We start from the raw sequence: 24,490 nt of genomic DNA, 5'->3' as shown, positions 1-24,490 counted from the left end.
TCATGTCAGGTTACGATGATAAAACATTGACAGTCTTGATGGAGTCGATGTATGAAGTGGCTCATATCATAGTCAAATATGATACTAAGGCTTTGCAAACAGCCTAATGCTGCCTCTGACACTACTCAGGAACAGCTTATGGTAGAGATAAAGTATCACTAATTTGAGGAAATTAATGATTATTTTGTACATGATATTGAACAACATTTGTAATTGAACCATATAAGGAGATTCAAGGGGGAAAGACTAGAATGTTGATGAGATATAGGTATTGTACAGTGTTTTAACAAAGGAAATGGTGAGAAAAGTGCAGAGGTTTGGAGGGGAATTCTGAGATTAGCACCTGGAGCTGATTAAATAGTTGCCAATGGAAAACTTAGAGATGTGCTGAATGCAAAATAAGGCCAGAATTTGAGGATGAGATTGTGGCCAGAAAAATTACAAAGACACAAAGGGATCAAGGCATAGAAGGAGTTGGGTATGATTAAGAAATTTGAATTTGCTGGTTGGGCACCAACGTAAATCAGCAGAGTACAGGCCAGTTGTACCTGGTGCAAGTTAAAATTCAGGCAGCAGAGCTTTAGATAGGCTCAAATTATGGAGGTTGAACGGTAGGATGTTAGTCAAGAAAGTGCTGGCTATGTTTACGTAACTTCCCACATGTAACTTCCTCTTGAAAATGCAGGTTGTACACCTCCTTGAGGTACAATACAAAGAACTGAATGCTGCACTATAGATAGTGGGCCAAAGTCTTTCTTCTCCTCGTGTCATAGCTGACTTGAGGGAAAGGTCAGAATTCAATTTTGTTTATAATGAAAACTGTTTTTATTTCAAATTTCCAGCATCCACAGTATTTTGATTTTCTACTTGTTTTTGATGAGTTATTTAAATCACACTGCTTCTCTACAATTCCTAGTTTTTTTAAATCAAGATCATCATAAATTTGAGAGATCTGAAGTAGATATCATACATTTCTATTTATTCACCACACCTGTAACAGTTTCACCTACCCATGTGGTCAGTGTTTCTTTCTAAATTCCACCCTTACTTGTACAACCTGAGACATCTGTAATTTTTCATTTTGAATATATTAACACAAGACATTGATAAGAACATCAACACATTCAGGTTCATAGGATAATCCCATATAAAATGCCACGCTATGTCTTTCAGCTTGCTTTTTGTCTCCAACCACTCAACTAATTACTAACCCATACTGAAATGATACCTTCAAGGAACATTGATCTTTGCTAATAAATTGTTCCTGTTGGACTTTACAAAAAGCCCTGTAGGAAGTCTATGTGGACACTGCTCATCACAGCAAACACCTCAAAGAATTCTACCAGAGTAAGGTTTAGCGCATATACTGAATTCTGGATGAGCGGTTGAGGTGGGGTGAGGAGAAGATGAGACACTAATCAGGATTGCACTGATGAGAATCTCCATTGACGTATTGTCGGTTTGGGAAGCAATCCTTTCTTTCTCTTCTAGCACTGTCTTTAAAACCTACTTGATGACCAGGTGTGTAAAAGGTAAAATACAGTGCAAGCTATTTTTGAAATACCACTGTCTTATCTACTTTTCATCCATTTAATTGGAACTCAGTTTACTTTTCATCTGAAAGATCACATCTCCTGTGGGCAACATTGTGGAATGCTGGTCCAGCTAGATATTTTACAAATTACATCTAATAACTGAAACTTTAAAAATTAGATTAAAAGATTATTTGACTGTACAAGAGAAAATGATTTTGTCATAAATCCAATTAATCCGCTGTTACAATAAGTGCCAGAAATGGAAATGTGTAATTTAAACTAAGAACTCTTATAAACTGAACAGAAAATTATAGAAACGCACAACAAGTCTAGCAGCATACATGAAGGGGGCGGAGGAAACACAAACACCGAATTAAGTAATGAGAACTAAGGGAAGTGCACCAACCTGTTCGTCTAACTAGAGATGCTAACAGGCCAGCATCAACATTGCTGTTTGCTGGAATCCATGATGTGAAGGAGCCAATGTTGGACTTGGGTGGATAAAGTTACAAACCACACAACACAAGGTTATGGTCCCACAGGTTTATTTGGAAGCACTAACTTTCGTAACGTCGCTCCTACATCAATTAGCTGTGAAGTGTGATTTGTTTTCCCCCCAGTTTGCTGGAATGTTCTACCCTCTTTCCACGTGATGGGGCCCATCGGGAGGAAAAAAAAGCGCGTGGGTAACGTCATTTCTATTATTCACGTACACCTCGACGTGCTTACGACATCACGCGGCCACGGCAAACCGCTGCTGTTTCAGAATGGCACCGCCTCTTTTCATACCCACCCGCGCGAGCTCCTTCCCCTCACCCCTGCCGAAGGTTCTAAACCGGCGGAGACGCCCCTCACCGCCGATGACGGGAATGCGTCACTCCGTCACCTCCGATTGACAGCTATGTTGGCCAATAGGTTCCAAGAAGCGGGAGGGGCGGGCGCCGGGGATGTCGAATGAGAGCTGGGCAGGGTGGCGGTTGGGAGGCATGGTAACTCCAGCTGGTGGCAAAGTTTGCGGATTGGAAGTATTTTGTGTCTGTGCGAAACACAGAGAGTAGTCGGGAAGGTGGGAGAGGGGAGAGAGTTGATCCCGCGGTATCAGGCTAGCATTTTACTCCTTAGTAGGGAGGGTGAGTGAAATAAAGACTGAGCATAATAGGACAAGCTAAAATAGAGTGAAGTAGGAAGCCCGGAGGCTGCAGCTTCATTCGCAATGTCCGATGATCCCAGCTCCTTGCCCTGGTCCATCATCAGGGAGGATTATGAACTCAAGGAGGTGATTGGTAAGTTATTTGCAATGCAGCTTTCTTTGTTCATTTTTGTTTTTCGCAAGGTTGGAAAGGATATACTTATAACGCAGGCAAGATGTGTGTGAATTGGGTGTAGTTGCAGCCACTCGGAATAGGCCTCTGGTCACCGAGCCGAAATAATAAAACCCCCTTATTAAAAGGCTTGAAGCTGTTATGTGTTTGCAGTTTTTGTTTTAGTCTGTTTTTTTAAAAAAAAAATTTGAACCACACTTCAGTTTTTCTTTTAGCAAAAGACTTAATAAAGAAATAGCTGACTGTACTTGAGGGAGAGGCCTACTGCATCTAGCCTTTCATGCGAATTTTTGTTTAATAATTTATTCGCCTGTCAATAGGAGATGAGTACAGTATGGTGGGGGTGGGGGGGGGGGTAAATGTGGATTAGGCCGATTTTTTTTTATACTATAGTTTTTATATTGAATTTTCAGTTCTTTTCTATAAAAAAAATCTGTCACGAACCAATCGTGAGCTTTGCGCATAGGAAGAATGAAATGCAGCGTGTTAAATCTATAAATCGCCTTTAACGAGACTCAATGCCACGTTATTAAATCAGCTGACTAACCCTTAAACAATTGTCTGCAAGTTAATGAACAAGCCATTTTGTGAAAATGAGGATGTATATTTTGCATGATAGCGTGAAGCAATTAGTTTGACAAGATGTGTGGATTTTTATATCGCTTGTGATGCTTTTATAAGGTTAACTTTACGGGAGATCGCAAATATTCCAGCGTAGCTCATTTTTAATGTTCTGAATAGAGTTAAATTCGTTACTAATTTCATATAAAAATTTATGCCAATAGAAGGAAGTCTGTCTATCTTTTCAGTTCCAATAAGTGAGTTTTTAAAATTCAAAGTTAAAATTACTACAATTGTGTACAATGCAATAGTTCTTAACTGGAAAGGACGAGCAACGCTAATGCGTGTAACTTGGCCATGATTTCCCCAGTGATGTTTTGAAAATGTCAGGAGGAATGCAGATACCCTGAGGCAACTGGGGGTCATGTTTGGCACCTTGTGTTGATCTTGAATTTTGCATTGGGGAAATAGACACTTTGTGGAAAGAACTACATTGCTGCTGGGATTTCTGTTTGGACTGAGTTCATTTGTCTTTTGGGCAAGTGCTGGTCATAGAGCTGAGGAAAAGTGGGGAAGAGGGTGGGTGGAAAACTCAAGAGGTGAGAAATTGCAGTATTATACTTTGTTTCCTGTCTGCCAATACTTTTCATGCTGTTAAGCAGTTAGATAAGTACTTAGAAATTGTAAACAAGTTGTATATTGTTTAGTTTTTAAATTGACAAGTTAGGTGACTCATCACCAAGGTGGAGAGAAAAATAAAGTCAAGTCTAGATGCAAGACATGTACACAATAATAATGCATTTCACCATTTTTAAAAATGGGGCAGCATAGTGTGTGAAACTTGCAGCTTCTAAGATGACCCCCATCCACCACCACAAATTAGTATTCTCAAATAGCACTTTATAGGCAGACTGTAATAGAATGAAAACAAAACTTAAAAATATTTTTTCAGTAACTGTGCTTGGAATTATTCCTGTCTTTATACATAGCTTTGTAATGCTGAAGTGGATAAAGGGTTATTTCCTACTGATTTGGACTGCACAACCTAGCTTTAATCCCTCTCCACTTTGTGTTGTGAGAGCGTATTTGGGGAAAGAGTTTGTTGAACTTGAACTATGCCTCAACTCGTTTCTGTAGTTATTGGTTAGTGTGTCGAGATCAGTGCCTCCTGCAGTTGTACAGGGACTTGGTGAGACCACATCTGCAGAATTGTGGTTGTCTCCTCCTGTTGGGACTGGGATTACAGTCCAGGCTTACCGGACTGATCCCTGGGATGAGAGATTGATGTAGGAAGAGAGTTTGGATTGGTTAGGACTCTGTTCACTGGAGTTTAGAAGAATGAGAATGGATATTGTGGAAAGTTTTAAAATTCTAATAGGACTAGACCAGGTAAACACAGAAAAGATGTTCTTGATGATCAAGAAATCCAGAACCAGAAATCACAATTCCTAAGGATTTGGAGTCGACTTTATTACTAAGATGAAAAATTACTTCACCCAGATAGTATTTAGTCTGTGGAATTCTTTGCCACAGAAAGCAGTTGAGGTCAAAACATTGAATGTTTCTGAGGAGATCGATTTATGGTATTTCAGGCTAAAGGGATTAAAAGGTACAGGGACAAAGTGGGAGCGGGCTGCTGAGTTGATTTGATTGAACTGAAACAAATCTGCACTTTCAGAAGTCTTTTTTTTAAAACCAATTTGAGACAGAAAATAGAAGTGGCCAATCTGGCCTTTTGAGGAAGCCCTGTCATGCAATATGATCCAAAAGCTAGATGGCCACCTACTTTCTGTGTTTCTGTGCATTTGTCTCTTAAATTGGTTTTTAAAAATGACTTCTGAAAGTGCACTATTTGTTTCATTTCAGGTCTATCAAAGTTTTTGGGAAGTTATTTATCTTCCACATGAAGATAAAGTCCAGAGGAAGTGCCTTCCTATCAAACACTTGATATTGAGGCAGTTCAGGTGGCATTGACATTTGAGACTGTTGGTTACCTGTACAGAATAACTGATATCAGGCGGTGGAGGATCTTGTCTTCTAGGAGAAATTATTCACCAAGTTCATTGGTTGTACCTGTGTTTGGGAGAAATTCTGTGTTACTTACATTTTTTTTGATTCTGCACAGCACCCTGTAATGCTTTGTGGTGATTTTCTCTAGTGTACATCTACCCAACAGGTTTTACCTTGCTCTTGGCAATGGAATGCAAACTTAAATATACATGTTTTACTTCGCAAGTTTCAGATACTAAAATTGTTACTGATGTTATTGTCCTATACATGTAAGAACTATTTGCATCTCTTGCTCCTTCCAGCCAGATGACATACGTGACATATGTGACATATTGCATGATAAAAATGCCAATTAAGGTTTACCACTGTTTTTCATAAATAGAATAATGAACACTTAAGTGAGTAATTACAAGATAGCAACCACATTCTGATTATTAGTTTGATGTTGACTCAAAAAATTGAAGTAAAAGTTGTGTGGCCATAATTGAAAGCAGTATCAACTTGCATTTAAATTCAAACTTGTATTTATATTTATCAGGTTTTTTAGAACACAAAAAGCAATTCACAAGCAGCTAATTGTTTGTAATAGTGATTATTTTAAGATGAATCCTGTGAGGAATCCTACTGGTGAAATATGACTCCTACCTCCAGTCTCTTTCAACCGGCCAGATGGATTTTGAAGATTATGGCGCTATTAAAAATAAGGAGGTTTCCACATAACATAGTCAACATTCGTTTCTGATTAATTGCTAATGCAGAATTGCTACCCTCTTTGCTAACTGAACAGTCACTGCTTTAGAAAAGTAATTGGCTGTAAAGATTTGAGGCATAATAAACCTGTTTCTCTCTCCACAGATGCTGTCTGACGTTTCTCCAGCATTTTCTGTTTTCACTTTAGTGAGCCTTTGGTTTGGATTTGTTGACAGATGGATGTTTGTTTCCTAATTTGATCACTGTCAGCAGCAACCACTTTATGAAAAGGTTCAGAAACAACAGCTTGCATTTCTCTAGTGTTAAATTTATATGTAGCTAAATAAAAATTCTCTCCCAATAAAATGCTTTAACCTCAACCTTCAGGACCACTTGTTGCTACCCTTCTATGATACTTCTGTTGTATTTCTTTATTTTCTCTCTTCCATTTCTGCCATTTGTGTACTTGTGTTAACTAACATTTTTAAGACTTGCAGTGAAAGAAAATAAAGGAACTTCTATCTTTGCGCTAATTTTAGAGTTGGAAGCACTTACCTCTCACCAATCATATTTTTTAAACTGATTTTATTTTAGTTTGGGTGTATTAAGTAATTCCATTTTGTCAGTGAAATACATATTTTTAAAGTTGTCATAATGGTGATCACCAAGTTAAACAGATAATCTCATAACTAGTTTTTTTAAAAGCAAGTTAAAACTTAACTACTTTACCTCAAGTTGGGGTTGGTGGTTGAGGTAGGTGCAGTTTAATGAAACACTTGAAACCTTGGAAGACACAAGGCCATGGGAAAGAGGGCAGTTGGGATTAGTTTTGGATTGTGGTAGTACTGAAATAGACTAGAAAATGTGCTGCCCAATGTAGTATAAATTTTGATTTGTTTATATCTAGTATAAATGCATGACATGACGAATGGATAGTTCTTTATAAATAACTGGTCCAAACACTCAATTGTGATGCTTATTTCCACTATAACTTTGAATCAACTCACTTGTGGAAGTATTTATAATTCTGTTAAACTCAAGTATGTGCTTATTTTTAAAAAGAAAGGCATCACTTGGCATTATGCCTGCATTGAGTTCCACTGAGTAATATTAGTCTCATGATTGCATTCCTTGTCAATACTGAATGTCCTTTTTGAAACTTTTGATGCAGACCTAACTTCCTGAATATGATTTCCTAAAGCTTACAATGCTCGATATTTATAAGTGGTGTCAAATGGATCTATGGAACTATTGTTAGAATTTCTAAAACCAAGAGCTCTGTTGCTTACTGGGTTTTGGCCTTTTAGTAATGGAGTAGGTAGGCTAAATAAGGAGCTGAGTGTTTTGTTTGACATTTTGACCTCTTTTCTTTGTGTCTCTGGCACACTTTTAACACCTTGACCCTTCTGTCTGCTTTAATTGTTGAACTATCCAATGCAGAGAAAGCAAGGACTGCAGCTGCTGGAGATCAGTTGAAGATTGTGGTGCTGGAAAAGCACAGCCGGTCAGGTAGCATCTGAGGAGAAGGAGAATTGACATTTTGGGTATAAGACCTTCACCAGGAACTATTCAATGCACTTGTTTATGATTCCAGGGATGTCTGTTTTGATCCTTTCCAACTTAATTATGGAATCTCTTCAGTGGAAGCATATTCTGCCACAATTTTTTCATTTTTTTTCTGATGGACAGAAGGAGGTCATTCAGCCCATGGTGTTTGAAAGGTTTTTCAGAAGATGGTTCAATTAGTCCCATGACTTTGCCTTTTGTAAAAACATTGTGTAGAGTTTACAGTAGAAAAATAAGAGAGTTTTGCATTCTTTTCTACAACAATCCAGGTTTTTCCTTTTGTAATAATACCCAATTTCCTTTTGATTGGAATATGCTTCCATTACCCTTATGAGACAATTCATTTCCAAAAAAGAATTAAGGTAGTGCCGAAGGAAGCCATTCAACCCTTAAATCTGCTGTCTTATTCACTAAGATCATTGGCCTTGGCTCTACCTTCCCATACTTTGCTGTATCCCTTGGTTCTCCAACATCTAAATATCTCACTCCAACTGAAATGCCTCCAATTAATTAGGTTCCATAATTTTGAAGTGGAGAATTCTAGCTTTGAGCGAATATTTATCTCTATTGTCTCAATCCCAAACCACCAACCCTTACGTTTTGAGATTGTGACATAGTTCTGTACTCCTCATTCAAAGGAAACACTGACATCTATTGAACAGGGTTATTTTAGTTGCACTCTGTTATATCATACAGTCTTGGAAATGTCCAACACTTACATGCCGAACAGCTTGTTTTCATAAAATCATACTATAAAGGAGTCCCACTTCCCACCACTGTGTCCATAGCCTTGAATTTCAAGAACTCATCCAAGTACCTTTTTTTAAAAACAGGCTGTGAGGTTGCCCACCTTAACTACCTTTCCAGGCAATGCATTCCAGACACACTCCACTTCTGGATAAAAAATGTTTCCTCCAATCTCCTCTAAATCTCCTGCCTTTCATGTTAAAAGTACGCTCCTTTGTTATTGACTCTTCAACAAATGCGGACAACTGTCATCTTCCTTTCCGATCCATGTCCCTTACTTTTTTTCCACCTCTGTCAGGTCTGCTGCAATTTTCTCTGATCCAAAGAAAACAACTCAATTTGCATTATCTAGGAAGAATTTATTGCTGTTGACTGAGAACAGGAAAATTGTGGTCTTTTCTTCACTTCTAAGTGGGAGCAGTGAAGATAGTTATGTAATATTCACTTGCTCACACTGCTGTAATCACTTTGCCACATAGTCATAGAGGTGTACAGCATGGAAACAGATGCTTCAGTCCAACTCGTCCATGCCAACCACATATTCCAACCTAACCTAGTCTCACTTGCCAGCACTCGGCCCATAGCCCTCCAAAGCCTTCCTATTCATATACCCACCCAAATGCCTTTCAAATGTTGCAATTATACGAGCCTCTACCACTTCCTCTGGCAGCTCATTCCATACATGTACTGTCCTCTGCATGCAAAACTTGCCCCTTAGGTCTTTTTTAAAAATATGTATCTTTTCTCCTGTCACCGTAAATGTATGCCCTCCAGTTCTGGACTCTCCCACCCCAGGGAAAATACTGTCTATTTATCCTATCCATGCCCCTCAGATTTTATAAACCTTTGTAAGGTTGTCCCTCAGCCTCTGACACTCCAAGGCAAACAACCCCAGCCTATTCAACCTCTCCCCATAGCTCAAATCCTCCAACCATGGTAACATCCTTAAATCTTTTCTGACCTTTTCATGTTTCACAACATCCTTCCGATAGGAAGGAGACCAGACCTGTATGCAATATTCCAACAGTGGCCTAACCAATGTCCTGTACAGCCGCAACATGAGCTCCCAACTCCTGTACGTAGGCTGCAGCAGTTCACAAGGTTGCTCATAGCACGGTTCTCAAGGGTAAAACAAAAACTGATCTTGCTAGTGACACCAACTACTTCAGCAAGACCATTGATTTGATTAGAGTGCTGAGGGTTTTTCAGTTGCTGTCATCTCAGATCCTGATTGCACCAATCTTGTGGCTCCATATAATCTCTCAACTGTGTCAAATATATCATTTTATCTTTTTGGATAGAATTTGACAATGTTTGCAAAGAAAAGACATACAGATATAGACATACTGGGATTTGCCACAATGCAGTCTTAGTGTGGCATATTGAATTCAATGATCAATTGGCTGATTTGAATATATACTTATACAGACATTGCACGTGAGTCTGATCTCAAGTCTTTTTCTCTAAATACCATTGATTAGATAAAATGATTGGATGTAACCTAAAGCTACTTTTGCTTTGTCCAATTATCAGAGGAGCACTCCCTCTGACACATTGTTACATTTCTTACCCTAGCTGTGCATCCACTCACTTCCTGGTGATGATAGATTCATGCCATTAGGCTATGCTTGGAAGATTTCCATCTGCAACAATCAAATCAGACATTTTTGCCAAAATTCAGGTCAGGCAGCATCTGTGGAGAGAAAGAATTAATGTTTTGGGCCTGGTGACTCTTAATTTTCATCTAGTCAGATCAAGAACCATTTGACTTCGGGTGTACAAAATGAAAGGATGGTACCTAATTCACCACGTCACCAGGCTCAGTGTAATGAGGGTAAACATGCATCAAAACTTATTTTGACCTCCTTTTTAGACACATTCACTGTTTTTAAAAAAAAAATGGCTCTTTGGATGTTGGTGTCACTGGTAACACTGCTGCCTATTCCTGCTTGTCCTGGCTACTCTTGTTACAAATGAATGACTTCCCTTCAAGGTTACTTCAGATTCAACCGCATTAATTTTGGAATGGATTTATGCATAGACCAAACCAAAGTTATCAGGGAAAGGAATGATGTAGTGGTGATGTCGCTAGGCAAGCAATCTAGAAATGGGGCATGGTTTTCAATCCACCGTGGCCGATGGTAAAATTTGAATGCTGTTTAAAAAAAAATGGACCTAACTGTGGCCCTGACAATTGTTGTAAGAAAAAATGTGGTTCACTTATGTAATTTTTTAGGGGGAGAAAAAGTCATAGAAAATAGCCCTTTTGGCCCATCAAGTCTGCACTGGTTTGAAAACAATGTACTATTGTTATGACATGGGGTAAATTCTCCTGCTTAATTTAAAACCAGCAACACACAGATTTATCCTGTATGGTAATTTGTGAAAATTTGCTAGACCAAGAACTAATTAAAGTAAAAATTAACAACTTTATTTCTTACAGAAATAACAGAATAATTAACTAACAACTATTTATAAGTCCTTAGTCTAACGGATGTTTTACCTTCCCTTCTACAATACTAATCTGATAAAACTCCCAAATACGATTTACAAAACAAAACTACTTATCTCAAAACCAAGCAGCTTTTGTTTTCTCTGAATTCCAGTCTCTTTTTTTTTCCAGGGATTTCTGCTTCACGGGTTACTGATGGAAAAAAGTACTTTTAAGAGAGTTTTTTTTTCAGGCAGTCTTTTTACATGCTGGTAGCTTGGCAGTTCTCCTCTCAACTGTTCAATTATCCCGGTTATATAACCCAAAACATTGGATTCTGCTATTGTTTTTTAAGATTGTTAAAAGTTAAATTTGGTATTTTTCAGGGTGTAGTTTAAACTGGCCAAATTTGAATCTGTTTTGTTGTTTCCACGCAACCAGTAGCTGGAGCAAATGTTAAAGATTTTGAAAAGTTTGGTGTAGCTAAAACTGGTTTGGTGATTAATATGGCTTTCAAATGGTCGAATGCCTCCTGGCATTGTTCTGTCCGCCAAAACTTTGTATTCTTCTTCAGCAAATCAGTTAACAGTACCATCACACTGCTGAAGTCTGGAACAAACTTTCGATAGAATCCACTGAGTCCTAAGAATTGAAGCACCTTTTTGAGATTGGTCATGAAAATTACTCTGCCTTTGTCTTTGTGTATCAAGTGGTCAACCTTCCATGACCGATGTTCTGTCCCAAAAACGTCATTTCTGCTTTCACAAATTCAGTTTTGTTTAAGAATATCACCACTTTTCTTCTCATAGTTGAAAGAGCTCTGCCAACTGTACCATGTGATCTTTCTAGGGTTTAATAAAGATCACTACGTTGTCCAAATAGACTGCACAGTTTGTTAATCCAGCCTCAGACTCTCCTCTTGGGTGTTTGAAATGTTGTGAATGTGTTCTCCATTCCAAAGGGCATTGCTTTGAACTGATATAGCCCACTTGGGGTTACAAATGCAGAAATGTCTTTCACCGTCTCTGATAAAGGCACCCGCCAGTAACCATGCATTAAGTCCAACTTGGTGATGGAACTGGCTTGTCCGACTTTCTCAATACAGTCCTCCAATCTAGGAACTGGATACGAATCCAGTTTTGTAATGTCATAGACCTTCTGATAATCCGTGCAGAATCGTCTACTCTCCTCTGCTTTGGGAACTAAGACAATCGGTGAACTCAACTCGCTTTGGCTTGGTTCGATGTCCTCCTAGGGCATGGCCTCCACCTCCATCTGGACATGTGGCTTTGAAAGGATTAAGCCAATAGGGAATACTGCTCCGATAAAACCACACCCTATGTCTACTTCATGTACAATAGCACTAGTCCTTCCCATCTGATTCTTACATATGTCTTTGTACTGCAGTGATAAATCTTTCAACTGCGTTCTATGCTCCTGAGACAGCTTACTAATCTATCCTTCATTTTTTTAATCTGTTCTGAGGAACCTCAAAATGCATATCATCTGGATTTGATTCCTCACACTGTGGGGCAGTAACTAATACCTGTTTTTCCAGTTCTTTCTCTCTATAATGATTTCACCATGTTCACATGACATACTCAGTACCTTTTTTTACTATCTGGCATCTTTACTAGATAGTTCATCTGACTCCACTTTTTCCTCAATTTGATAGGGACCACTAAACCAGGCTTTCAAGGGATCTCCTATCACTGGTAACAGTACTAACATGTTATCCCCTCCAGAAAACATCAGAGTCTTGGCTTTTATCTGCCACTTGCTTCATTGTATACTGTGCCCTCTTTAGGTGTTGATTAGCTAACTCACCTACTTTGTTTAATCTCTCCCTCACATCTGATACATAATCTAAGTGTGAGATCTCTGACTTTGGTCCTGTCAATTTTTCTTTAGTTAATTTCAAAGAGCCTCTCACTTCATGCCCGAATATTAACTCAAAGCAAGTGAACTGAGTTGATTCATTTGGGGCATTTGAGATACCTTTATCCCAATCATTCAGATAATCCTGACACTATGCTTTCAACATGGTCTTCAAGGTCTGATGCCACTTTTCTAAAGCTCCTTGGGATTCAGGATGATACGTGTTGGATTTAAAGTGCTGTATACCTAAGCTACCCGTAACCACCTCAAACAGCCTAGCAGTAAAATTTGACCCTTAGTCTGTCTGGATCTCTCTGGAAAGCCCATACCATGTGAAGGAAGCTACTAACTCCTCTACTACCCTTTTTGCCTTGGCACTCAATGGAATTGTCTCTGGAAATCTGATAGACACATCCATTATGGTTAATAAGTACTGGTTCCCACTTTTAGTTCTCTGGAAGAGACCTACTCAATCAGTTATGATCCATGTGAAATGTTCTTTTTAAAAGTGGGGTTTGGCAACAAAGATGCTGGTTTTATTACAAACTGTTGCTTACCTACCATTTGGCATGTATGACATGTACAGCAAAAATTAACCACATCCTTGTGCATTCCAGGCCAATAAAAATGTTTTTGTACCTTGGTTTGAGTCTTTCATACCCCTAGGTGACCTCTTACAGGTAGTTCATGTGCTACCCATAACAGCATCTGTCAGTATGCTACCAGCAACATAATCTGGTGCACTTCGGCCCATTTCTCCCCTGCATTAACCTGCTATGGCTTCCATATCCACTTTAGGATTCTTTCAAATAATAACCCTCCAGAATATTCTGTCTCCTTTTCAGAGTACACATCCACATATATATCTTGTGATGTCTTGTCTTACTGTTGCAAGTCTCTTAGCCTTTCAGGACTGAACACTTCTGTCTGACCCTCCACCTGTTCAGGTTTTTTCTGCACCAATATGTAAACAGTGTATCCACTAACTGAACCTCAACTCCTTCATCTTTCTCTTTTACTTTTCACTTTGTGCTGTGACTTATTATAGTGGGATCTGGTTACCACACATTCTGGGAAAATACCAGGATATTTCTGTTTTAAACTCCTCAGTTTCTTGGTCTTCTGCACAACAAGTGGTGTCACCTTGAATCCAGCCAAATCATTCCCAATAACAAATTGAATTCCTGGAATTGACACTGTCAATCACTCCCACTGTAACTTTTGCAGTCTTGAGTTTGCACTCCAACCTGATCTTACATAGAGGAATGCTAAATTACCACACTCTTGGCAACAGATCAGAAAGAGTGCACATTCGTTTATCCCTTACTATCAGTGACTGGTTAGATCCAGTATCTCTGAAAATTTATAACTACTTGTCGTCCTGCACCACCACCATTTTTTCTGAGTAAATTTTACCAACAGAGACAAATTTTTATAGAGATCGGGTACTAACTCCATACCCAGCTGCTGCCTAGGCTGTGCACTCCCCTGCAGCTCCTTGGCTCTTCTTGGGGTCTCCTTTACTGCCTTCACTAACGCTACTGGCTTCGCTTCTTTTACCATATGTTTTCCTTTCTTTAATGATCAACACTAACTTTACGTGTCCCACTTTACCACAGTGGAAACACTCGAGAACTTTCACCTCTTCCACCCCCTTGGGCTTTTTTTTAAATCTTGTGGTACATTCTTACCAGTGCTCTCTATTCTTGGTTTCATGGTGTAGGGTCTCCCCGTCTCCCAACTTCCAACTCTCAGTGCAGTTCTGGGTGGAACCTTGTCATATGCACCAACATGTACTCACCTGCTAATTCTGCTGCCTTTCTCACTTCCTGAACTTTCTGTTCCTCCACATGAATTCTTACCATCTCTGAAAGTGAGTTTTTAAACTCCTCCAGTAGGATAATCTCACTTAGAAACTCAAGTTTCTATCTATTTTCAAAGCACGCACCCATCGATCAAATGACTGGTTGGTTGGTTTGTTTGTTTGTTTAATTCTTTTGAACTCAGCATAAGTCTGACCTGGTTCCTCCTTTTTATGTTTCTGAACCACTAGGTAAAAGAATGACTGCAGATGTGGCTGTTTCTGAACCACTGTCTACATGCTTCTGGTACCAGTTCATAAGCACTTAAAATAGCTTGTTTAACCTCTTCAAAATGTTTTGACACCATCTGACAGTGTGGCAAATACCTCACTGGCTCTGCCTACCTGTTTAATCTGAACTAACATTACCCATAGATCCTCAGACCATTCAATCTGTCTTGCCAATTTTTCAAATGAAAGAAGGCTTCAACATCTTTCACATCAAAATATGGAAGAATTTTGACCTCTAAATTATATGGGGCACAGAGCGAGGGCTCATTTGTAAAGTGGCCTAATTTGAATCTGTTTTGTCGTTTCCAACTACCCCAGTAGCTGGAGCACATATTAGGTTCTATTTTTTTTTCTTGCCCCTTATCTTAAATCTATGCCCCTGGTCATTGAACACTCCATCACGGAGAAACATTCCTTCCTATTTGTATCCTGTATATCTTGTTGAACAGTGATTCAGCTAACAAAAACAAGTATCCCTTACGTTGCCCGAGCCACCTTTTATCTATCTGTCTGTCCTGCTATCTGAATTGACCAGTAGACATGCACATCTAGATCTTTCTGGTCCTCTATTACTTCCCAAGATCATACTGTTTATATTCCCTTGCCTTGTTTGTCCTGCCCATCACTTCACTTATCCAGGTTGAATTTAATTTGCATAAATATGCTCCTGTAATCTAAGACTACCCATCTCCCTATTTGCCATCCACCAATTTTTGCATCATTTGTAAACTTAATGAATCATCCTTCTACTATCTAAATTGTTTAAATATCCCACAAACCGTAAGGGTCCCAACTCTGATCCCTGCAATTGACACAGGCTTCTAATCACAAAAACATCCCTCATCACCTGCTTCCTGCCACTCAGCCGGTTCTGGATTCAATTAGCTAAATTTCCTTGGATCCCACGGACTTTTAACTTTATAAATTTCTCATGCAGGACCTTATCAGAAACCTTGCAGAAGTCCAAATTGACTACATTGAATGCACTGTCTTCAGCACCACACCTGGTCACCTCTTTTTGAAAACTTCCATCACGTTAGTCAGACATGAACTCCATTTAACAAAACCATGCTGACTGTTCTTGAGCAATCCTTGCCCCTCCAAGTGCAGATTAATTCTGTCCCTCAGAATTGCTTTCAGTAGTGTCTCGACCACTAAGGTTAGACTCACCTGGTTTATCCCTTGATCTATTCTTGAATCAGAGTGGACGCCAGTCCTCTGGCACTTTCCTGTAGTCAGAGGGGAATTGAAAATTATTACCATACCTTTGCTATTTCCTCCTTGTCTCGCTCATCTGCTTGAGATGCATTTCATCCAGTCGTGGAGATTTATCTACTTTTAAGTCTGCCAGACCACTCCGCCAACTCTTTCTATGCTCATTTCTTTAACTTTATCAGTCATTCTCCCTGATTTATTTTAAAATTCATCTTGTTTCCCTCATTGACACTATTTATTTAGAACGCTTTCTGCAGTCCACACACTACCATTGTGTCCTTAATGGACACCTTCCATAATTTTTTGTTTACCCTTAATGTACAACTTTTTTCCTTTTATTTTGCCTGCCATTATTTATTGCCAGTTTTCACTCACTCAATTCCCTCAAGTTTGCTTTTAAGCATTCTGTACTCCCCTAGGGCTTCTGTTGTTGTTGAACCCTTGGTATCTGTCATTAGCCTCCCTTTTTCTCTTTATCCAATCCTACACATTCCTTGATCCAGGATCAACAGGATTTGATGGCCCCTCCTTTGACTTTATTGGGATCTGTAATCCCCCTCTTTCCCACATGAATGGTCCCACTTCTGCTATACAGATTTAACTTCAAAATGCCTGATCGCAGTTAATTCTGGCCAAATGATATCTAATCTTATTAAAACTGGCCTTCCCCCAAGTTTAGATCTTTGATTCCAGGCCCATCCTCTTTTTTTTTCCCTTCCATAACCATCCTAAACTGAACACCTTTTAAGGTCACTGTCGAGAGTGCGGTGCTGGAAAAACACAACAAGTCGGGCAGCATCTGAGGAGCAGGAGAATCGATGTTTTGGGCAAAAGCCATTCATCAGAAATGAGGTTTGTTGAGCCAAGGGGGTGGAGAGATAAATGGGATGGGGTGGGGGTGTGGATGGGACTAGGGGGAAGGTAGCAGAGAGTGCGATAGGTAGATGAAGATGGGGATAATAGTGATAGGGTAAAGCGGTTAAATGGGAAGGAAGATGGACAGGTCACGAGGGCTGTGCTGAGTTGGAAGATTAGGTCTGGGATAAGGTTGGGGGAGGTGGGGTGGAGGAATAAGGAAACTGGTGAAATCTACATTGCTCCCATGTGGTTGGAGGGTCCCAAGGCGGAAGATGAGGTGTTTTTCCTCCAGACGTTGGGTGGTTAGGGAGTGGCGATGGAGGAGGCCCAGGACCTGCATGTCCTTGGAGTGGGGGGAGGAGGAGTGAAGTGTTGGCCACAGGGTGGTGGGGTTAGTTGGTGTGGGTGTCTCAGAGGTGTTCTCGGAATCATTTTGAAAGGTAGATGTCCCCTCTTCCCTATGTAGACGAGAACGTATTGAGAGCATTAAATCCAGTAAATTACTTGTGGAAGTGCAGGCAAAACTCTGGATGTGGAAGGCTCCTTTGGGACCTTGGACAGAGGTGAGGGGGGGAGGTGTGGGTTTTGAAATTCCTGTGGTAGCAGCAGAAGGTGCTGGGAGGGGAGTGAGTGTTGGTGGGGGGTGTGATCCTGACAGAGTTGTGGACAGAATAGTCTTTACAGAATGCAGATGGAGTGGGGAGGGAAATACATATATCTCTGGTGGGGTCAATGTGTAGGTGGTGGAAATGGCAGAGATGATGCAATGTGTATAAAGGTTGATGGAGTGGAAGGTGAGGATTAGGGGTGGGAGGTGGTTCTGTCCTTGTTGCGGTTGGAGGAGATGGGGTTCGAGGGTAAAAGTGCAGGAAGTGGATGAGATATGCTGGAGGGCATCATCAACCACATGAGAGGGGAATTTGTTGTCTTTGAAGAACGAGGCCATCTGGTATGTTCTGTGGTGGAACTGGTCCTCCTGGAAGCAGATGTGGTGGAGGAATTGGCATTACGGGACAGCATTTTTACAGGAGGCAGGGTGAGAGGACGTGTAGTCCAGGTAGCTGTGGGAGTCTATGGGTTTGTAGAAGATGTACATGCTGAGTCGGTCACCGTTGATGGAAGTGGAGAGATCCAGGAAGGTGAGGGAGGTGTCCAAGGTGGTCCAGGCAAACTTGAGATCAAGGTGGAATGTATTGGTGAAATTGATGAACTATTCAACCTCCTTGTGGGAGCACGAGGTGGTGCCAATACACTCATCAAAGCAGGAGAGGAAAAGGTGGGGAATGGTGCTGGTGTAACTGCTAAAGATGAGCTATTCCACATAACCAACAAAGAGGCAAGCATATATGGGGCCCATGCGGGTGCTCATGGCTACCCCTTTGGTCTGGAGAAAGTGGGAGGATTCAAAGGAGAAATTGAGGGTGAGAGGACCAGTTCAGCCAAATGAATGAAAGTGTCAGTGGAGGGGACACCAGAGGAGGAAGAAATGGAGGGCTTGGAAGCCCTCCTCATGGCTGATAGAGGTGTATAGGGACTGGATGTCCACGGTGAAGATGAGACCTTGCTGTCCAGGGAGACACGAGTCTTGCAGGAGGTGTGAGTGCATGGGTGGGCCCTGAACGTGTGTAGGGACTTTCTGGACCAGAGAGAAAGGACAGTATTGAGATATGTGGAGATGGTTTCGGTGGGGCAGGACCAGGCTGAACAAGAAGTTGGCTGAGGCAGTCAGGCTTGTGAATCTTAGGTTGGAGGTAGAACTGGGCAGTGCAGGGTTCCCGGGCTTGAGGTTGGAAGCTGTGGGTGGGAGAACCCCTGAGATGATGTATGATCTGGGAGATGATGGTTTGGTGGTGGGAGGTGAGGTCATGGTCAAGGGACATTAGCAGGAAGTGTCTTTGAGTTGGTGTGTGGCTTCAGTGGTGTCGAGGTCGACACACACACACGCCCCTCCCTCCACGCAAGCTTGTCTGCTGGTTAGTCGGTGAGGTCCAGCATCTGCAGACCTTGCTTTCTCCTCTGCAGTTAAGGTCACTATCTACTACATGCTTCCCCAATGATATTTAATACTACTTAATATATAATATAATTTGCCCAGCTTCATTACCTAAAATGAAATCCAGAACTGTCCCTTCTCTTGTAGTGTAGTTGTTTAGCATGCCTGGATGCATTTTAAGAATTCCAAACCCTCAAACACCTTTCATGCTGATTTTCCAATTAAGAGGTCAGTTAGCTTGTCAACTAATTTGCAATGCATTCAGTTCCCACGCCTGACAGTCCGTCTGAAGCATGGTGATTCTGAGGTTAAATCACTACCAGTTGCCTCTATAATGAGAGAACAGCTATATGGCCCTCTGGGAACCCCTAAGACATCTAAGAACTATTTGAATGAACATTTGAAATAGGATATCATACAAGGCTATGGACCAAGTGCTGGAAAGTGAATTAGGATCGATTAATGTTGGATGACCAGCATGAGCATGATGGTCCAAAGAACCTTTTTTGATACTTCAAAAACGCTAAAGCTAAATTCAACTTCTCTAATCCCAATGATAGATTATACATTTACCACCTATGATCCTTCAGAGAGATAAACCTATCAAGCTCAAAACATTTCACAATGAAATTTGGGATATAACCAGACTTTGTTTTCTTTGAGAAATCTATGTAAGCAACCTACCTCATTTGCATGGCTCCATCTTTAAGCTGGAAAATCTGTTTATGAACAAGTATTTTGTGTGGTTGCTGTTTGTAGAGGGCAGTGAGCAATGGGGTTACAAATTGAAACTGAATGTACTGAAGCTAATTTAAATCTGGTGGTACAAGCTTCATAAACATTAGGTGCATTCAGTATTTATTGATTCAGAAAATTAATATCCAGCTGTGAATAATTTCAGAAAGACATTGGGCAAGTGCAGCATCTTTGGCAGAAACAGGTGACTTTGAGATCCTTCCCCGCTGCTCCTTCGGATTTCAATGATTCATGTCTGAATCCATTATATGGAAATTGGTAGGAATGGATTAACTCAGTGACTCAGTTAGTTAAATTGTGCAACCATCATAATGCAGATGGCATGCTAGATTGGCCCTTTTTTGTTTTGTACCTAGTCAATATTGTGCATTTTTGTATTGACCATTGTACAGGAGGTGTGATTGAAATATTGTTCTATTTTTGGTTTTGCATTTTAAAAATCTCCTTGATTTTATTCTGAACGCAGGAAAAATTTGTTTGCTATTCAAATTCATAAAATGAATGTAATCTTCAAATGAAATAATTTAATCCCTGTTATATGTGGATCTGAATATACAGAACAAGCTAGTCATAATTGAGCAGTAGTGTCCCTGAATCAATAACCTTAATTAAAAATTCTGCTTGTTGTGTTTTCTTAACCTCATGACATGTATTATTTACAAGGGACTGACCACTCAACATGATTAGTAACACAGTAATGAGGGTTATTTATTCATGGATGGTTCTTCTTGCAGAGGTCTTCACTACACCGATGTCTCCAGACTGTTTATGCTCAGCAGTCCAAAGATTTATCATACCTGTCCACTACTATACTTCACAAGAATAAAATGTTTGTTCTTTTCATGTTATGTGACTGTTTTGGCAAGGTTAGCAATTCCTAGTTGTCCTTGAACAGAGTGGCTTGCTGGGCTATTTCAAAGGGCTTTTTAGGTTCAACAATATTGGTGTGGATCTGGTGTTACGAGTAGGCCAGACCAGCTAAGAATGGAATACGTCCTTTCCCAAAAAACATTAGTGAAGCAGATAGCTTCATTGTCACCACTATTGATATTCATGTTCATTTTCCAACTTGGTGATTCAGTTTAAATTCCACCAGCTAGGATGAACCTTATCTCCAGAGCATTAGCTTAGGCCTATGAGCTACCAGTTCAGTGACATTACCATTGAAACCACTGTCTCTTCCTGGATGAAAAATGGGTCGCAACAACATTTGAGATTTGTTTTCAAAATGAAACTCCTGGCTACAAATAATAGTGATTAAAGTTGGCCCATTTGATAAGGATCTCCTATCTAGCCCTGGTGGTATTTGATATCCGTCTCGGCATGTGATTGAGGTATACAGGGCCATTCTTTGGATGGAATGTCTAAACGAAAACCTGATATCTAATTGGGTGAATCTGGTAAAACTGTGGAGATGGACAAGGGTTGATATTAAGGGAGGATGAAATCAGCTGGCCTTAAAAGCTACCTTCAAATGATTAATACCTATGGTATAGGGATGATTAAACAATGTAGCTTTGTCCACAGTGGTTTTATATTTACATCTTTCTCCAATGACCTATTCATAGCAGCAACATCCTTATTTTGCACTCAAATAAAATATATTAACTCTCTTTAGCCTGTTTTCTATAACAACATATTAATCAAAATGTCCTGAATTATCTCTCAAATGCCTGCTATTTTGTTTAAGAATGAATCAGATATTGTACTTTTGTGTAAGGATATGAATGCAGGTGAGAAATAGAATTAGTTCAGTTTGATTCTAGAGGTGAGAATGAGGTGTTAAGTTATTTTTGCTGTATAGTCTCATTAGGCCACAATTAAAGTATCAACTGGTTCAGGCTCCACACCTTAAACAGCGTAGCAGTAATTCTGAGGATTGAGAATGATTTAGAAACCATTAAAAGACTACCAAAAAGTTGGAGAGAAGATATAGAATGGATGTAAATTAGACCAGGATATGAAGAAAAATGTAAGACCTTTTGCAAGAGTATATAAAAATTGGGGCAATGAGGCGAAGAAAAAAGAGCAGTTAAAGTTGGTGGTGCGATAGAGGCAGAGATGAGAAGAATTGGCAACTTGACAGATGTTAATATTTAAGTAAAAAGTGAGGTCTGCAGATGCTGGAGATCAGAGCTGAAAATGTGTTGCTGGTTAAAGCACAGCAGGTCAGGCAGCATCCAAGGAACAGGAAATTCGACGTTTCGGGCCAGAGCCCTTCATCAGGAATGACGAGAGGGTGCCAGGTAGCTAAGATAAAAGGTAGGGAGGAGGGACTTGGGGGAGGGGCGATGGAGATTGATAGGTGGAAGGAGGTCAAGCTGAGGGTGATAGGCCGGAGTGGGGTGGGGGCGGAGAGGTCAGGAAGAGGATTGCAGGTTAGGAGGGCGGTGCTGAGTTCAAGGGAATCGACTGAGACATGGTGGGGGGGAGGGGAAATGAGGAAACTGGAGAAATCTGAGTTCACCCCTTGTGGTTGGAGGGTTCCCAGGCGGAAGATGAGGCGCTCTTCCTCCAACCATCGTGTTATGATGTTCTGGCGATGGAGGAGTCCAACAACCTGCATGTCTTCGGTGGAGTGGGAGGGAGAGTTAGTGTTGAGCCACGGGGTGATTGGGTTGGTTGGTCCGGGCGTCCCTGAAGCGTTCCGCAAGTAGGCGGCCCGTCTCCCCAATATAGAGGAGGCCACATCGGGTGCAGTGGATGCAGTAGATGATGTGTATAGAGGTGCAGGTGAATTTGTGGCGGATATGGAAGGATCCCTTGGGGCCTTGGAGAGAAGTAAGGGAGGCGCAAATTTTGCATTTCCTGCGGTTGCATGGGAAGGTGCCGGGAGTGGAGGTTGGGTCGGTGGGGCGTGTGGACCTGACGAGGGAGTCACGAAGGGAGTAGTCTTTGCGGAACGCTGATAGGGGAGGGAAATATATCCCTGGTGGTGGGGTCCGTTTGGAATTGGCAGAAATGATGGCGGATGATACGCTGTATATGGAGGTTGGTGGGGTGGTAGGTGAGAACCAGAGGGGTTCTGTCTTGGTAGCGGTTGGAGGAGCAGGGCTCAAGAGCGGAGGAGCGGGAAATGGAGGAGATGCGGTGGAGGGCATCGTCGATCACGTCTGGGGGGAATCTGCGGTCCTTGAAAAAGGAGGCCCTCTGGGCTGTACAGTATTGGAACTGGTCCTCCTGGGAGCAGATGCGGCGGAGACGAAGGAATTAGGAATATGGGATGGAGTTTTTACAGGGGGCAGGGTGGGGGGAGGTGTAGTTCAGGTAGCTGTGGGAGTCAGTCGGTTTATAGTAGATGTCTGTGTTGAGTCGGTCGCCCGAGATAGAAATATAGTAGATGTCTCTGAGTATTTCCCTCCCCTCCCCCATCAGCGTTCCGCAAAGACCACTCCCTTCGTGACTCCCTCGTCAGGTCCACACCCCCCACCAACCCAACCTCCAATCCCGGCACCTTCCCCTGCAACCGCAGGAAATGCAAAACTTGCGCCCACACCTCCTCCCTTACTTCTTTCCAAGGCCCCAAGGGATCCTTCCATATCCGCCACAAATTCACCTGCGCCTCCACACACATCTATTGCATCCGCTGCGGCCTCCTCTATATTGGGGAGACGGGCTGCCCTCTTGCAGAACGCTTCAGGGAACACCTCTGGGACGCCCGGACCAACCAACCCAACCACCCCGTGGCTCAACACTATAACTCTCCCTCCCACTCCACCGAAGACATGCAGGTCCTTGGACTCCATCGCCAGAACATAACAACACGACAGTTGGAGGAAGAGCGCCTCATCTTCCGCCTGGGAACCCTCCAACCACAAGGGATGAACTCAGATTTCTCCAGTTTCCTCATTTCCCCTCCCCCCACCTTGTCTCAGTCGATTCCCTTGAACTCAGCACCGCCCTCCTAATCTGCAATCCTCTTCCTGACCTCTCCGCCCCCACCCCACTCCGGCCTATCACCCTCACCTTGACCTCCATCCACCTATCACATCTCCATCGCCCCTCTCCAAAGTCCCCCCTCCCTACCTTTTTATCTTAGCCTGCCTGGCACCCTCTCGTCATTCCTGATGAAGGGCTCTGGCCCGAAACGTCGAATTTCCTGTTCCTTGGATGCTGCCTGACCTGCTGTGCTTTAACCAGCAACACATTTTCAGCGCAGATGTTAATATTTAGCAGTCTTATGTGTTAGGTATAAGTTGCATAGCCAGTAATGGTGATTTTTTTTTAAAAAATGAAGAACATAAGATCACTAATATCAGCAGGGAAAATATATTAGAGAAACTTGAACTAAAAACCACAAAACATCTTTGGGATCCTAGGGCCTATTTTCTAAGGTTCTACTGGTTTTACAACTGCCACTAGGGAATATGTATGTAAGGCTGACTACTGTTTGGTGTTCTTACTGTCTTAATCATTCTATAGGTCCTGTCTGTAGAGTCACTGCCTGCTGCTCCCATATCCACTCAACATTAAAATGATTTAATCCTTTCACTGTTTTCCTGACTGTCTTGCTGACCTTTGTAATCTGGTATATTTATTTCACAGTCCTAACCAGTGTGCAGCCGTGTCTCAGTAACAGCTACTATGTAATGCCTTCAAGTTGAATTTATTTTTGCAGTTTGTTCAACTTGGTCCTAATGTTTGTGTTATCAATGTGTATTTGGGTCCAACATCTAAAAGATTCTGTTCCCCCTCCTCCATTTTTAGTTGCATGGTTTCTAAGACTCTAACCACCAGAGAATTCGCTCCATGATCTCCAATGATTTCAGTTTTGTTGGGGCTCCTTGACGCCCCACTAAGTAAAATGCAACCATGACATCAAGGTTGTCACTGTCA

General features: G+C 41.3%; 1 protein-coding gene across 1 annotated transcript in view; it reads left to right on the top strand.

Moving 5' to 3' along the window:
• The first annotated feature begins 2,509 nt into the window (after window positions 1-2,509).
• The window catches only part of LOC132815066 (serine/threonine-protein kinase OSR1-like), a 186,076-nt gene continuing 164,095 nt past the window's right edge, over window positions 2,510-24,490 (top strand). Inside the window, exon 1 of the mRNA XM_060823762.1 lies at window positions 2,510-2,818. Coding sequence (XP_060679745.1) covers window positions 2,749-2,818 — 70 coding nt within the window. The 5' untranslated portion in view covers window positions 2,510-2,748. The remainder of the gene's footprint in view (window positions 2,819-24,490) is intronic.

Source organism: Hemiscyllium ocellatum, chromosome 4 (genome assembly GCF_020745735.1).
Source record: "Hemiscyllium ocellatum isolate sHemOce1 chromosome 4, sHemOce1.pat.X.cur, whole genome shotgun sequence".
NCBI lineage: Eukaryota > Metazoa > Chordata > Chondrichthyes > Orectolobiformes > Hemiscylliidae > Hemiscyllium > Hemiscyllium ocellatum.
Note: the sequence above shows the minus strand (reverse complement) of the source record. Positions and strands in the feature narration are given on the sequence as shown.